Source organism: Hemibagrus wyckioides, linkage group LG12 (genome assembly GCF_019097595.1).
Source record: "Hemibagrus wyckioides isolate EC202008001 linkage group LG12, SWU_Hwy_1.0, whole genome shotgun sequence".
Lineage (NCBI taxonomy): Eukaryota > Metazoa > Chordata > Actinopteri > Siluriformes > Bagridae > Hemibagrus > Hemibagrus wyckioides.
In genome coordinates this window covers 4,961,102-4,979,084 of record NC_080721.1, presented here as the reverse complement: position 1 = coordinate 4,979,084, position 17,983 = coordinate 4,961,102, and the positions used below count along the sequence as shown (strand labels likewise).

Sequence of the window (17,983 nt, the reverse complement as noted above, 5' to 3'; positions counted from 1 at the left end):
GGAGGTCAGAACTAAAAGATCAGGAGACACTAGTGAAGTAAAAAACAAAAACCCACATAAGATCAAACAACAGATTGGACCAAATGAGCTGAGCGTATACCTCGCAACAGGAACAGAAACCATGGGATATATAAAGGGTGAAAAACAAAAATACATAATGGAAAACAGGTGCACATCATTAAAAGTCTGGTGACTGTGAATGTGGGAGTGCTGGTGCATGCTGGGAGCTGGAGTCTTTGGTGGCCATGTTTTGTCAGCTGCCATGAACTGGTTCCTGTGATGTTACACGACATGCAGAAATACAAATACACAGTTATTCTACTGTCAAACCCGAGCGATGTTTGACGTGTACCTGATCTAAACCTCAGACGTGTTTAAGAAACTCTTGCTTAACATCACCTGTACTTGGCCTTCTCATTGCCTCAGGGTACTTTATTTTTTCATGAATTTTTTAAATATTAATAGTTATCTGACTATAGCTATTCCCTTAATGAGCAATGATGAACAACGCCTTCAATCTTTTCATCTTTCTGCAGAAAACGCTTTTGGATTTTAACATGAAATGTGCTGCATAAATGTTAAATGTTTATAATGAACTATAGTTATTACACTGCATCGCATCCCATGATGCTGAACTTTTGATGGATCTGCCTGATCACAAAATGACTTCTTTTTATTGTTTTTAATCATAATTTCTTATCATTAACATCATTATACAAAAAAAAACGTCATCCACTGATACTTTTAGTGTAATTATAATATGTTTATGAAATCTGCTATAAAAATAATATGTTTATGAAATCTGCTTTAATATCTAATGTGATGCTTCTGTTCTCAGTCTGAATTTAGTTGTTGCAGTATATATATATCCATCACAAAATAACACTGCAACATCCCGCACAAGTCATATCAAGAACTGCATCAAAATGCCACTTTTTTGTGGAGTTTCCTACTTGTAATTACTTCTTGTGTTCAAGAAGCTTTTATTGTCATTGCAACCATATCTAGCTGATGCAGTACAGAGTGAAATGAAACGACGTTTCTCCAGGACCCTGGTGCTACATAAAACAACACAGGAGCTAAGGACTGAAACTAAGTTGTCCTAGCCGCATAAAGTGCATCGGGTACAACCTAGTGCCCATTAGTGCAAGACGAAAAGGCAAAACAAGAGACACAAAATAGTGCTGACTGGTATACGTTCTGTATAATATGTTATCCAGAATAATGTGCAAAAATAAGAGAACTGTAAACAAAGAGGCTTCTTGTAAACATATACACTTCTGTAATAGCAGCAGTTTGAGATGTTTGCAAAAACAGGACCAGCAGCAAGTGAGTAAATGTGCAAAAACAGTTATAATATGGGTGAGATGGATGAACATTGAATTGCATTGAGTGCGTGATTGGTACTTGTAACTGCAGTGGTCAGTTTTGCGTTCAGGTTTCCACCATCGAACATTTAATGGCTTTAGTTAAAACTAGAAAGAATACAGAAATGATGCTGGTGCTCATACTTATACGCTCCTCAAAAGCTCATGGTTACACACTTTTACTTGACCATATAGTGCAGTCATAGAAAGCAAAATGATTTATAACCACACAATGTCCATTGTATAAAGTGCTATAGAAAAAAAATTGAATTGATGTCTAATACAAGATCATGTAAATCTTCTACATTATCTTGGTTAAAACTCTGTTTAACAAACTAGTGTTAAATATATTCTATTATTATCTTATGTAATTACTAGGTTATTACATTATACCAGAGCATAATGTAATAGAATATATGCCAAAATTCTATATCTGTTGTAATGAGTATACAGAGCGGTTCAACTTCATTTGCTGAATTGCAATGATTAATACTTTTAATAAAGGTATGTGTGCCGTAAAAATGCACGTGGATCAGTATTTCTCTACCTTAAGGTTTACTGCCCAGCCCGAGGTGTCAGAGCTAGATAGGAGGAAAAGTGTGAAATTTATGCTTTCTGAAAAGTGTATTCAGCTCCTCCAGGAGGCTGAGCTCCTGAGCTCCTGGCTTGTCAGCATTATCTATTTCTAGCTGCTTGATGGGAAGAAATGTGCATTCTGCGATGTTCGTGATATTTTTGTATTTAAAATAAAACTCAATTAAGTGGATTATATTGCTAGTAAGATGGATGACCAGAAATATAGTGTAAGCTGTATCTGTGATTCGTAAGCAGGGCCGTCTCAGGGGTGACAGAATATGGCTTGTGTGTGGTATGCGCATACAAATAAGCTATAAAACGTAAACAGCTTCTTAAAATATTACAGACTCGAACTGCCGTAGCTGTTATCTGGAGAGTTATTTCTCTAACGATGTGGAGTTGACACTTTAAATATGGCATTAATATGTCATCATAAGAATTCCCTTCATAAGAGGCAATAAATGTGCACCTAGAGGAAATTTAAAATAGTACAGGATACATGTGAAAACTACACTTTTTTAGCTTGATGTTTTTTTCTCTCAGCTAAATCAGTGTTCAGACCAAACACAAGTAAAATCATCCGTCAGATTTGGCACCAGAATCACACCATCTGCAACAGCATGAAAACATCCCAGTTTACCAAAGCTCTCTTTTCCTGTGAACCCCAGATCTGGATCATTATCTAAGGAAACATTGAGCCCCTGTTCTTCGTTCCAGATATTTGAAGGCTATTCTGTTTTACAGCTGATGGTTTTTGTAGGAGCTTTCATTATTCTTATCTGTTATTATTAATCAGATCACACAGATCACACTTCTGTATTCTGCATGCAAGCGCTTGGAAACAGGACTTGAACAGATTCCTTCTTGCAGAAGAAATGCAGTAAGACTTTAATCTCATTACAGCAAATAGGCAAGTGAGGAAATTGGGAAGACTGAGGTATTTGCCAGAAATGACAGCGAAACATCACTCATCCGTCCAAACATACTTCAGAAGTCCAATCGTCAGTGACGTGTTGATACAGGATCAGGGATGTTCAACTTATCAAATTCTTTCATTACATAGCGAGCAGCTTTTGTTAAGTGACACACTCTAGAGAAAAACTGACTAAATGAGGAAACGAGGAAGTGTGGCTTCCTTGGAGATTTGTTGCAGTGTTTGACTTTTTAGACACTTTTAGTGACACCTTTATTTAAAAAAAAAAAAAAAAAAAAAGTGTTGCAAGATATCTAGAGCATTTCTAGAGTCAGTACTGGGGCACAGACCTTGCAGTCATTTCATTTAAAGGTGCTTAAAAAGTTTGTAGAAGAGTCTTGGGGCATGGAAGAAATCTTTCAGAAAAAAAAGCAACAAAGCATTGCGTTGAGATCTGGTTACTTTGTGAGTAATAAATAAATAAATAAATAAATAAATAACAATTTATTTATTTATTTATAACAAATGGTAGTTGTGAATGAATGAATGAATGAATAAATAAATAAATAAATAAATAAATAAATAAATAAATAAATAAATAAATAACAATTTATTTATATATTTATATATTTATTTATTTATTCACAACTAGCGTTTTTTTTTTTTTTTAATGAAATAACTAACGAACCTTCTAAATGCACAAAACACTTCAGGAAGCTTTCACTGATGCTGACTAAATCACATTGTGGCAGAATGCCATATTACAAGAGATAAGCAAGCACTCTGTTAGCAGATAACAAGCTAATGTTATCGATCAAATCCGCGTGAAGTAAATTAGATCGGTCAAACGGGCTGTCCTCGTTCTGCTAAGCAGAAATTCACCTACTTCTCATTAACACAGTGATAGCGGAAAATTAGTCTGCTAGCTACCACAACTCTGTCGTCAGCTACAACGTCGAATGTGTTATAGGAAAAGTGAAGGGAGGAGGAGCGCGGGCATGTCATCGAAAAGGATGCACGAGATATTTTCGCTGCAGATGGTGTTACGATCAGCCTTTATGTAATTCTTTTAAGTAATTCAGGTCATTAAAATGACAACAATGTTCAGTGAACAGGAAACACTATTTTCAGACGTACCTACTTTACTTTCAGCACAAAAAAGGGCTTAGCGATGACCAGGAATTGGTTTTGAATGAATGTCCACAAGCTGCTTAAATGCTCTAAAAGCAGGGCAGTAAATGCTGGACGTCTGGTGAGTGGAACCTCTAGCGTCAGGGAGGGGAATCGTATCGAGTCCCCTTCCACTCGGCCTGTTTTTCGCCAGTGTTTCGATTGTAAACACATTTTGTGAATAATTTGTAGTACACTGCTACTACTTCAGCTGTGTGAGGCATAACACATAGGTCTAATAAGAGGCATAATAGCGCATCAATTTTGCAGTGAGATAATGTACCATGGATGTTTGCTGTAATTCAAACACTGCATTATCGATCTAATGCCAGGGCTCAGAATTAAGTATAATCTCCTGGATTTGCACAATATTATGTCTAGTAACACATATTTTCTAGTTTCTACAAAATAAAAGCGTATGATTCTGATGGTTTTTGCCTGTTCGCTTGGGCATTTTGGTGCAATCTTTTGTAATGGGAAGCCACCATTTTGGTGCATTAACGCCGTCTGAGGCATAATAACCCTGTGTTCTGTATTTTTTGGAAAACAAAAGCACACACTCATTCATGACATTTACGTTTCTGCTTACTGATATTGACATTTTGGTTTCATTTCCAAGGACTTGTTTGCAGCTGCAACAACTTATCTGCATTTTGGTAAAAAAGAAAGAGAGACAGAGAGAGAGAGAGAGAGAGTTAAGAAAATAAACTTCATCACCAGGGCATACTTTACTCTTTACTCTCTTGTTTTCCTAATTAAAAGTCCTCTATCTCTAATATCAGAGATAAACATGGATTTACAAGGCTATATCTACGAGTCAATCATCATCAAGGATAAACACTGTGTAAACATGGCATAGTCAGCCTTAGTCAATCAAGATTTGCTCTTTATTTACTGACAGAACCGAGCAGACTCAGAAATCAGGATAGCAAGCAGGAGGAGAAACTTTAGATGTTCTGCATGTAATCTGTGAGAAAAAAAAAAAAAAAAAACGTTTGACTCTGTATGAACATCGTAAAGCTGTCAGTGCAGTGGAAAACTAATACTGCGGATAGTATCAGGTATAATAACTGTTTTTATTGCACAGAAAATTGCACAGAATTGCACACATCTGCACTTGATTCACAATCGTCATACCGTATCCATATCATATTAATCACACTTTATTCACACTATATTTTTATATTATGTTTATTATGTGGATTTTATTAGAATTGAAAAAATAAAGTTAATTAGTTATTTTATTAAAAAACGCTAGTTGTGAATAAATAATTAAATAAATGAATAAATACACAAATAAATAAATAAATATTTATTTATTTATTTATTTAGTACTCACAAAATATTACAGCATATCATTTTGCATTTGATCATTGGAAATAGAATTGAAAAAATAAAGTTAGTTATTTTATAAAAAAAAAAACACTAGTTGTGAATAAATAAATAAATAAATAAATAAATAAATAAATAAATAAATAAATTGTTATTTATTTATTTATTTATTTAGTTAGTTAGTTATTACTCACAAAATATTACAGCATATCATTCTGCCATTTGACCATTGGAAATAGAATTGAAAAAATAATATATATATATATATATATATATATATATATATATATATATATATATATATATATATATATATATATATATATATATATAAAACTTTAAACTGTATAACTTTAACATGACTCATGCTAGCATGCAATGTGCTTAATAATTAAACATTTCCACTGTAAGAGGAACAGAAGGTCGACTCTCAGACTTGCTTATGTGTTTGCACAGAAATCTGGTCTTTTTTTTTTCAGCAGTGAAATTTCTAAGTATTTGAAATCTTAGGGAATACACTGAGCTAAAGTATAACTTATTGAAAGGAATATACAGTATGAGCATAATGTGGTCTTAATAGGTGCAAAATGTGTTTCTCTGCCGAGTTACATTTATTATTTATTTAACCAGAGTAAGGGATAATAAGAAACAGCCATCCAGAAACTTATAAAACCAACCAGCATGAGCTTACAGAATAATAAGAATAATAAGGTTCTAACTGCGTTTGGCCAGGATTCAAAAATCGACTTTATACATGTCTAAAAATTTCCATAATGCAAATCTTTAAAGCATAGATATCGCTGTGTTGTAGATATCAATTTCAGCACTTTACTAGTTCGCCTGCAATGGGAAATAAACTGAGGTATCCTTTGTAAAAAAGCTTTTCACCCAGATACAAGCTTATAACACTAAGCACATGTGATATTAATCCAATTACTGTATATATGCTGTCAAAGAAAGTTTCATCCTCACTCTAATTAACTTCTAAATGAACACCTGTACTGTTTCGCAGATGAGATGTCAAGATGTCGGCCATGCGCTTTTCTTTTTATACCTACTTTATTGCCATATGCCTCCCCCATATTTCCTGACTAGTGGAATCTTTGCCTGCTTAAATCACATGTCCTATGCCTGATTAGAAGTAAAGCCGAGCAGGTATTAAAAATCCGAGCAGGAAAATAACAGCTTGGGTTTTACAGAGACTTTAATTCACTAAACTATAAAAGCATGAGACATGGTTCGCAGGTGAAATGCGGTATTTGTTATGACAGTCCCAAATTACATACACACTACACACTACACACTTACACAGTGTAATACATACTCTAGTGTCTAATTTAAGGAAAGGGTATCGTCTCAAATGGAACATTGATGGGGTTTTTTTAACTAAGGAAGTGTCCCAGTCGATGGTAAATGACATGCTAGCTTAAGCAAAATATGCTAAAATGTTGAAAAATATATCACACAATTTGACCTGATTTAAAAGATATTATAAGACGTCTTGTCCACCAGCATGTCGTCGGCCATCTTGAACATTTTCTCTCATTCAGTGTCAACACCTTGGTAGCCCCGCCCCACTTCCACTACTCAAGCAAGGATGAATAAGTGAATCTTTTGGGTGGTTCATCTTTTTCTTCTGAACACACTAATCACAAGTTGCATTTTAGCAACTTGCCATTTAATCAGTTTAGTGGATAGTTTATTAATTGGTGCTGCATGTTGGTGCACGATGCCCTTTCTGTGTATTTTTGCTTGTTTTTAAGCCATGGACAGAAAGAAGGAACGATGGAGAAGTCACACATGGGAATCTAGATGACATAACAGTTTGGTGAAAGAAGAGGAGGACGGAAAATGGAAAGGAGACAGGGTTAGAGAGAGGGAGTAACAGTTAAGCTTCATAAGACAGATGGGGATCTTAATCACTGTATCTACCACTAAGACAGAGGAAAAGGTCAGCAGGAGTTGGACCAGAGCCTGTGTGTTAGTGTGTGTGTGCCCAATTACTGTCCTGGCAGACATTAGAAATTTAATAACTGTGCCAATGTGATTAATGAGCGAGGACCATAACTGTCATGGCTGCACCGATTCCACCTTTTTATTTTTATTTTTTTTAAACTGAAGTACCCATATAGCACCCTGTCGTCCAGCAGGTTTACCAGAACTCAGGAAGCTGGTGCTTATCGAGTGAGAAATAATCCTTTTTTAACAATGCTTTAGCAGTGCCATAGACACACCACATGTTGGTGCAATAGATAGGAGCAATAAGAGCTCTCTGTTTAGGACAAAGTACAAGACTCTAACACAACAACAATATACAAGCCTACAGTAGAGGTGAACCATTTTTATATTCATTTTATATCCATACTTAATAGTGAGGTCCAAAAGTGTAGAACACATTAAGAAAAATATATATTTCTCATAAAAAAAAAAATAAGCAGAAAGTTTTAGAATATTAATTAAGACGATTCATTATTCAAAAGGTTCCACAACTTCAAGGTCCCTAAAATCTAAGCAAGACTGACCATGATATCTCTTTCGAACAAGAGATCAGACTCATTTTCTTTGAGTCTTATTTCTTCCGTCGAAGTGTCAAAGACAACATGCCAATGGATTTGATCTGAAATGGATCATCAGTTTTTCCACAAACGTGCAGAGTCCATGCCAGCTCAAGTGCATTAAAGCGAAATGGGGACAATCCAAATACTAAAAAACTTGACCACGGTGACTCCTTTGTACAAGAGGTCGGATTTTCCGAATAAAGATTCTACTTTTCACTCAGGTTGTCCCTGATGATTTTAGTTGCAGTTGAAACCTTGAGCTAAACTGAGAAAGATTGAAGCATTTCCACTAGTGCTCTCAGACCTCACTGCATATTTATTTATTTTAATTTTTCTGCCATGTAACTGTCTTGCTATAACACTATAACAACACCTTGCCTCACAGTTGAGTATATTGCAAAATAATAATAATAATAATAATGACACGATTCGAGTCATTTAATTATTCTCCTATTTCAAATATTAAATCATAATATTGTAGGTTTTATTTTTTGGAGTAATTACTTCTTGCTCAGAGTTAAACTTCATCTGTGAGAACTTCTTGATCATGCGAAAATATTTTCAAGTCACGCATATTCTGTAATTTCTGATGGTGGCTCATGCTTTCATTTGACCCACATGATTCATTATGATATCATTTAATGCTGGCTACATTAGTGCCATTTCTGCCCCAGATTCCAAATGTTAAAGGTGCTTATAGCTGAGCTTCTTTTGCCCCAGAATATAATGATTATAGCTATAGCACCATATTCTCTTATATTCCTGAACACAACCATATTCGTCCTGTTCTACCTGGAATTTCTATATTATCTAAAGAATAAAAGAAAAGATCGGCCAGGGAGGTTAGGGAGGTTAGGGAGGCCAGATTAGGAGGAGGGAGAGTGAGTATATCGGTAGGAGAATGTTGGACATGGAGCTGCCAGGCAGGAGGCAATGAGGAAGGCCAAAGAGGAGGTATATGGATGTAATAAATGAGGATATGAAGCTAGTGGGTGTAAGTGTTGAGGATGCAGAAGATAGGGATAGGTGGAGAGAGAGATGATTCGCTGTGGAGACCCCTGAAGGGAAAAGCTGAAAGAAGAAGAAGAAGATCTAAAGAATAAAAGAAACATGACAGGATGTGCTGTTATTGGTAAATAATCCATGAAATCAGTAATGTAATGCTTCATATACATGCCAGTATCACACCCCAAATGGATTATTATCCTGTTATTTTCTCCATTTTGAAAATTCAGCTTGTCATTTAGCAGGAAAAAAAGTGGAAAGCGCAGAAAGTCCTCTGTCCTGAGGACTTTCCCATGGAGGAAAAATATACTGTTACAAAGCACTGACACCCAAGAAGCCTTATATAAACGTCCAATAAATATTTTCTTACAGAAAGGTTTGCATTAATATGAAGCTGCCATGTGAATCACAGCTGGCACTATTGTTAGTGCCGCTGTAAATACAAAATAAAATCCACACCTTCTAAACCAGAGCAGATTTTGACTTAAACAGTGCTGTGCTATAAATAATACATTAAACACTGTGTATAAGTTACTTATACATTATAAATTACTTCAGCTTCTAGAATTTGGCCAGATTTTATTTTATTTTTTTAGCCCATTCACTTTTATCTCTCTTCTATCTCACATCATAGCATGACAGTATAGAGTTTTAGATGAGTGGATAAAACTTTTTAGATCGTTACAGAAGCTGTCAAAAGTAACAAAAATGTTTTTATCTTGGTTAGGTGGACTTAAAGACTTGGAAGGTCGACTTTCTGCTTTCTGACTCTCTGACTTCTGCTTCTGCCTCTGAGTCTGTTAAAAAATAACATTTTAGCTCTAGTTTGGACTCTTTCTCTGTTTCCTACTTGCTAATTGGTTAATTGATCACACAAAATCATTGAGTGAGGAGTTTTATCCACAACATAGGCTCCATAGTTTTTTTTCTTTGTCCCCAATGAACTGGACTTTTGGAAGTCCAGTATAGATGCATTGTTCAGGATGTGTCATGTATCATGTGAAAAGTCATATGCTGTATATTATATGTAATATGCAAATATGGGGTTGGACAATGAAACTGACACGTGGTCTTAGACCACAATAATTTATTAGTATGGCATTGGGACTCCTTTTGCTGCCAGTACAGCATCAATCTGTCTAGGGAATGACAGTTACAAGTCCTGCACAGTGGCCTGATGGATTCTGAACCATTACTCTTGCAGAAAAGTGGCCAGGTCACTACATGACTGTTACTCCTGTTGGGTGTGGTTCATCCTTCGTGATGGTATTACCTCAGATACTGCGGCTCATGATACATACAAAGACTCACTGCCCTGGTCAAAAATGCCGACAAGATGTGCAACAGAAATTTGTTGAACTCTAATATTTCTCTTCCCATGTTGTGTGGACTGCAATATTTTTATATACAACTGTGCAATTGCTCTGCTAATTTAACCTTCACACTCTGCTCTTACTTATGTGGAATCAGTGAAAATTGGCCACCAGGCTGTGCATATAGAGGCGTGAAACCTCCAAAACTACATTAGCCAATGTTTTTGTTGCATTGTTCCACTCCAGTACATTTGTTGCACTGGACAATTCAGGCTTAAATAGCTAATCTCTCTACACAGAGCATATGCTAATGAGAAAGTGGGACCTGAAAATGCTAAGGAGAAGAGGGAAGCTATAGCAGCTCCTGAATTAAGAGGTGACCTGAAGCTGCTACAGAATGAGGTACTAGAGAACGTGTCCCAGATATTGATGAAGTGGTTGGAGCAAGAAGGATACAAAATGGCAGCACGGTGTGTGGGGTCAGTCTGGATGAGCCCCAGGGTTCACAAATAGAAAGTGTAATTATTGTACAGGTGATGACACTTGATGTGTTGCCATAGCAGCAGCAGTGTCATTTGGTGAAGGCGTGACAAGGTGGGATATAATCATGTAGGATGTAGATACAATGGACATCATACAAAATCCCTATTGAACAATTAAGAGGTGGCAAAACTCCCTGAGACAACATGATAAAGAAGCTTTAAGAGGTTTTAAAAGACCAAGGTTGGCCGGTCTACACGGAATTGAATCAGAGCAGGATTGATTTTTTGAACATATAGGGCTAAAGCGTACTGTCTGCGAATGTGTATGCACTTAATAATGATGACTTGTGGGGGAGAATGTCTTAGCTAAGGAGCATTCTGCAACAATACGGCAATATCCATCCCGCAGTTATACAGAGACTGGAATTATACTACACACTTGGTGAACAGAAACCTGCAGTATGCGATGGTGCTGGATGCTAATTAGGGAGTGTGGGTTTGTGGATATTAGGGGGAAATGAACCTGGAGTGTAAAGCAGTATAAATGGGTCAAGGTGTCTAAAACAATAATTAATGCAGTGTAACAGAAATGAATTGAAATCCAGTTTTTAAGTTGGTTTTAGTGCATGCTGATTTTTCTGACCTTTATATGGAGCTAATATTGCATTGATTTTACTTGCACTGTAATGTGATGTGAGGGTAGAAAAGGCCTGGGAGAAATGGAAATAAAAGACAGGGATAGGAGGAGTAAAGTATTCAGTCTAAAGTACAAGGAAATAAAGGACTATACACGTGAATATGATGACAAGAATACGAGATGGTTAGCAAAAAAAAGATAATGATTAGTTTTGAAGAAAGGCAGTTTTGAAGGCATTAGATAAGATTCACTAACCTGAAATACTTTGTCTGGGTTTTGTGTTGTGTCAGAGTCAAAATTCTTCATGTGTTGCTTATGCTAAGTGCCCTTGTTTTTGTTTTTGGCCCGTCTCCACACTTTGATGCACTCTACACACTTTAATGCTTTCAAAATTGTGTCAGGTTTTTTGTGTTGTCTTCTTTGGATATTTGTTACGATTCAGAGACAAAATTTACATCACTGATTTTTGATTAAAAAAGATGACACAAATCAGAAGCATTTGTCAAGAATAAAACTCGGATATTAAACTAAAGAAGCTAAGTTCTGTTGTTTATTAGCTAGTATTTAGGTGTACATTAGGCACTGGCTGAATTTGACATTTTCTTTTGGTAAACCGTTGAAATGGACTTGCGCGTAATTTATAAACGATCCCTCAGTACTCAGAGATTCAAAGCCAATCAGTTCTCTAAGGGCAATGCAGTATCTGCTTTTACCGAAAGAGACTTTGGGCTTTTAAGGAATCTGTAACCTTCACCGCTATTATGTAAAGTTTAAAAAACACTGCTAAAATGCCTGAATGAAATAGCACAGGAGTAATATAATGCACAACTCGATATTTTAATTGTGATGTGACATAACTGTAAGCTGAATTAATGTGTTCAGGGTTACTGTTCATTTGTCAAGTGATCAATGAAAATTAGCTAATAAGAAATGACAATTAGCTGAACAGGCAAAAGAGGTTTCCTTGCATAGAACTAAAGAGCTGAGAGGCTCCATCGGCTATTCTGTAAATATTTCCTAGACAGAAATTTCAGAAAGTGTCAATATTGATCAATTTGGAGGCACAATGTTTAATAATCCAAAAAAGTCAAGAAAAGCATTGATTGATTGATTGATTGATTGATTGATTGATTGATTGACAGAATAACACTGGATGTCTCCTCCTCAGTGTTCTTGCACAAAATGGATCAGCTTTTGATTTGATGAAAAAACTGACGGAATGTGAAGTGTTACATAATTATGCCAAGCCTTATAGAAGTAGATTTATCAGCAACAAATGGAAGACCTTTAGAAATAACACTCAGCTATATTTCAGTACGGAAAAGAAGAGACTTTGTTTTACAATCCAACTCACAGGTACTGTAGAGAGCTTGGAAGCAGTGGAGGATTGAGGGCTTATGTGGCCTGGAAGAAATCAGTGATTTAAGTATAGAGGCAGGTGTCCACACTCAACCTGTGAGTTGTAAAGGGTGTTGGGAGAAGTGATTTTTAACATCACTTGCCTACTTCAGTAAAGCTGTAGAGTGTAGTGCAGAGCTCTGGAGGAGGCTGGCAGCTTTCCTCTTCTCTGCTATTGCTGTTGTAGTTGAGGAGCCCGAGGTGGAGGATGAGTCACTTTCCTAATTCAAAGTAAAAAGTTCGCACTTACACTGTGAAGTAGTGATGAAGTTTGTTAAGATTTAACCCGACCAGTGTTGCATTCTCTATGTCAGATTATATAATGCCTTAATTTTTGGCTTAAGAATTGAAATTTTGCAAGAAATTTGCACCAGCATACGAACACTGGCTAAGTTGCGCGTACGTCCAGAAGCCGTTCAAAACTCGTTTGCGTCAGTGGAAAACCAAGCGAAGTGAACCGAAGTGAGTTTATGAATTTTAGCCTATGCGATTTTTCACGTTATTTGTTGACAGATCGGTGGCACTGTTCTATTTTTAGCCCATGTTTGGTGGCACGACTTCCTGTGAGGACCCCTCACCCTTGGAAATTGGTAATATTGGTAATATTTTTGGGCGGCTGGAACGGATTATCTGCATTTACATTATTTCTTATGGGAAAATTGGTATCGCAATACAAATTTTTGCCTTAAGAACGAATTATAATTAAAGTGCTTAATGAAAATGACTACATTTTGATTTAATGCCATGAATTTGTCCAGTCATGGTTTGTGCAGAACATTTGGACATATAAACAGAAAAAAAAAGCCTTTGATATAATATTAGCAACGTTAAGTCTAGGTTAAATATGTTTTAAAAGCCCTTATTGAACAGTGAAAGAGGCAAAAAGGGGTATGCCTATTCTTCAGTGTGAGCTTGAAGTCATAACACCTTTACAATTCACTATACAAGGGACTTGTAAGCAAGCAGGCTGCTTCATTCATTATATTAACATTAACATTAACAAAACTATCACTTACTAAAACAAACGATTTTAGGTGTCCTGTCAGTTTTGTGGCATTTGTACAAATGCTATAACTCTGGTGACAATGAGATTTCAAGAAAACATTTCTGACCATGCTAGAATTTTGTTGTCGATTGCCAGTGAACATAATAATATACACAATATTAGTTTTAAGACCAGTGAGCTTGACTCATGGCCAAATAATTCCTTTTGAATGTGTACTTTTCTTGTGACAGCAAAGTCAGGCTGAAAATCAAACAGCATAAATGCAGCTTAACAGAAAGGCTTTGTTCAGAGGAGTTCAAAGAGGTGGTCAAGGTGGTCAGATTTGCTGGTGCAACAGAGGGTTGCTGCAGGTCCTCCACTATCTCCCTTTGTATGAAGGCGGGACACTGTAGTACTTCCACATTACTTGGAGGAGTTTAAAGGGAATGAAATAGACAGCTTCTACACTTTCACTGATACTTTGTTGATGAGAGAGGTCAACACACAATGGTCAGACTCGTTCGAGCTGACAGAAAGGCTGCAGTAACTAACGTTGTGTGATTGCAGTGATCAGAAAGGCATCTCAGAATTCACACATCAAACCCTGAGGCAGATGGGCTACAATAGCAGAGATTTCTTTCAGCTAAGAACTGAAAGCTGATGCTGCAGTGGGCTTGGCCACAACAAAACTGGACACATGGGTTAGGTTTAGGGATGGGGTTAGTGTCTGGGGAAAAAAAAAAAGTGACCTGATGAATCTGGATTTCTGCTGAGGCTCACAGATGGTAGGGCATGAATTTGCCACCAAAAGCCTGAATCCATGAACCCAAACTGCCTTGTGTCAACCGGCTATTATTATCAATCAATCATTGCTTGAATGCTGCAGCCTATTGCTGTTTATGTGCATCCCTACATGGTCACAATCTTCTAACGGCTACTTCCAGCATGATAATCCATCATGTCACAAAGTAAAAGTCATCTCAAAACTGGTTCCATGAATATTGCAGTGAGTTCAGTGTTCTTCTGTGGCCTTCCTAGTCACCAGATATGATTCAAATAGAACCCTATTGAGATGTGATAGAACAGGAGATTCACAGCATGAACATTCAGAAACTGTGCGATCCAATCATACCAAGAAGGACCATAATTTTGAAGGAATGCTTGCAACATCTTGTGGATTCATATCATGAAGATTTGAGGCATAGGGAGGCCCTAGCCATCATGTTTTTTAATAGGCTAAACAAACTAGATCTGATATGATATAGTAGCCTGCTCTATTTGTCTAGGAAAAATTGCCTGATTTCAGCAGAGAGAAATGTTTTCATCTCGTTTCACTGACTCACACAGAAGGATGATGTCCACAGAGATGATTGGATATGTTTGTGTTGTTATTGTCAGTTTGTGATACTCTTATCGGACACATTGCAACATTTTGGTCAACTATGTAAAGCCGAAGTGCACTTATGGACCAGACCTTAACAACCCATTTCCTTTTTAGCTGCTGAAGATTGCTGCCATTACTGATTGTCATGCGCTAATATGATGGCACACCAGTGACTTGGGTAAGAGTAGGAGAAGAAGTGTTAGGAAGAAGGTCCTTTTTTTTAGCCTATCCTGATTTGAGGTACAAAAAACAGGATAGTTATATAATAAGGATGTAAATGTTTATTGCTGTACAAGCAGCATTCTTTGTTGATTATTTTTTTTGTTATTTATTATATTATGCAGTCTGTTGAGTGTATCGTTCGAAACCCAGACATACAGTAATTAATAGACCAGACGTCTAGACATCTCAAACAATACAATATAATACACTGAATTGTTACTCCACTCTATATAAAACTTGATATATTAAATATTATGGATACATCAGTCATTTCTCCCTGTGTCTCTGCTTGTTTGTCCTCTCTTGTTTCCTCTATCTCCCCAAAACAGACATGTAGGTGGATGGAGGATGGAATAGTGATTCTTGCTACTAGGTGTGAAAGAGTGTGGGAATATGTGGGTACAGTACATAGTTTCCTGCAATGTTTTAGCATCCCATCCACGGTATAGCCTTGCTGGGCCTTTGAGCAAGACCCTTAACCCTCGACTGCTCAGAATAGATAAAAATTTAAGTCGTTCTGGGTAAGGGCTTTGGCCAAACCCGCTATAAATGTAAATGGACAGATTCTGTATCCAGCATGGCATTGACAAAGCAGTTCTAAAGATGAATGAATATCTGATAATTACAGTATGCATGTATATGGAAATGAACCACAGCCTTGAATAAGGTTTCAGTAGAGGAAAAGGTCTTAGCTGCTTGTGCTGATGAGACATCTTTGAGCATAACAGAAAAACAGCCAGGGTAATACTTAAACTGTTTACAGTTACTTATCATCTCTTTTTATATAGAAGGGCAGATAAGAGCAATGAGGTTTTTCATTAAAACAGTTTTTCTTTTTCTGTGCAGGTTCCTATATGTTGGTGAATTCATCTCAGCACAGCGAAGGCCAGCGAGCTCAGCTGTTGCTGCACACTCTAAGTGAAAATGACACCCACTGTGTGCAGTTCAGCTACTTCCTGTATAGCCGCGATGGCCACAGTCCAGGCAGGCTTAGTGTCTATGTGCAGGTGAATGGCGGACCTCTTGGAAACTCAGTTTGGAACATTTCCGGATCTCAAGGCTACCAATGGCACCAGGTAGAACTGGCAGTCAGCACTTTCTGGCCCAGCGAGTACCAGGTGAGAGATAAGATCATATACATACATACATACATATATATATATATATAAATAATTCCTCTTTGGGGCTTTGCCATTACTAATTGTTATATAATTGATTGCTTGTGTAGTTTCTACTCAAATACTGTTCAATAATGTTCAGCTCTCGGTGAAGCTGTTGGGAAAGAGAGAGAGAGAGAGAGAGAGAGAGAGAGAGAGAGAGACAGCTGAATTTAGGCTGGTTTTATCTCATTAGCTACTGATTAATATCTCACTTATCATTCAGTAGTGCGCATGTGTATAATCATTCATGCGCCACACAATGACTTGCAGCCCATTCCCCTAAAACATCAAGTCAATCATTTTCTAACTTAGTTGGCTTCCTTTATCTATGTAATCTGGGTTTCTATACATAAACGCTGCCAAAAGTGCAGCAGTAAACAATCCTCAAACTGTGCTCAGACTCCTCTCTTTCATTCTGCTTTGGTTTGAGCTAAAGTAGAGGCTGTACAGGAAGGATATTAAATTCAAAACGAAGAAGTGTCCTCATAATGACGCACACACCAGACAGTAATAAACAGCGCTCATTAATACCGTGCAGTACGGATACTTTATAGAGCACTTTGTTAAATATAGAAATCACTCAAGTTCTCATACCGTTCTTTATAGAGGGTAAAGTTTGCTTAAAATTCTGGTACTGTTCTACTTCGAGGATGTGAATCGCTCAAGGGACTGATATTATTCTCCATTTAGGATAAGGATAGCGCAAGGTGATGGTACTTGTCTTTATTGCACTGTTGTATATGGACCACTAAACTCCAGCACACACTGCTAAATTGGTTGCCTTTATATTTAGCTCACCTCTAACCCAAGAGTCATTTATTGTACCGTTCATGCATTTCTTTTCCACTAACATCAGTTGATTGGTTTCATTTAAAATGTAGCGCATCCCAAACCTCCGGAAACGCAATAATAAGAAAAACAGCTTATTCTTTTATTAGTGTATTGAAATGCACTTTAATAATCAAAACCCGAATACACTCCAGTTGTTTATATTGGCGCCCTTCACTGTCATCAGAATAATAATGATGCATGCTAACATAACTCTTAGCATGCAACGGAAATGACACTATCCATATTGTCCCTTTCATCTTCCACATATTATTTGCTAATCTTCCATCTCAATCATTTAATGCAATTAGGCCCAATATCTAAATATCCAGCTAATAATAATATAATATCAACCCTATAATAATTATATAATTATTATAAGTATAATCGATTGGTATGTGTAAACAAATGAGAAAGTATAGAATAAAAAATTGGAGAACCATTTATATGCTAACCTACTTCAAAAAAGACACCATAAGGGACTGAGATTTGGTTGAACGCCATTGTAAGTAATATTAATCTTAACACCACCATTTGCAAAACTCTTGAAAAGCTCCTTAAGGAGATCTGACCACCTGGATTTGTTGGGAATTGACTCTGTGGAAATGTGGGTGGTTGGCTGTTTCATTACGAAATACAGATTGATGGTTTCA

At 36.7% G+C, this 17,983-nt stretch overlaps 1 protein-coding gene across 5 annotated transcripts in view; it reads left to right on the top strand.

Moving 5' to 3' along the window:
* ptprua (protein tyrosine phosphatase receptor type Ua) overlaps positions 1-17,983 on the top strand; it is a 264,933-nt gene that overhangs the window by 108,557 nt on the left and 138,393 nt on the right. For all 5 annotated transcript variants that reach the window (XM_058404915.1, XM_058404911.1, XM_058404913.1 and 2 more), the window contains exon 3: positions 16,189-16,460. In XM_058404915.1, the coding sequence (XP_058260898.1) occupies positions 16,189-16,460 (272 nt within the window). The remainder of the gene's footprint in view (positions 1-16,188; positions 16,461-17,983) is intronic.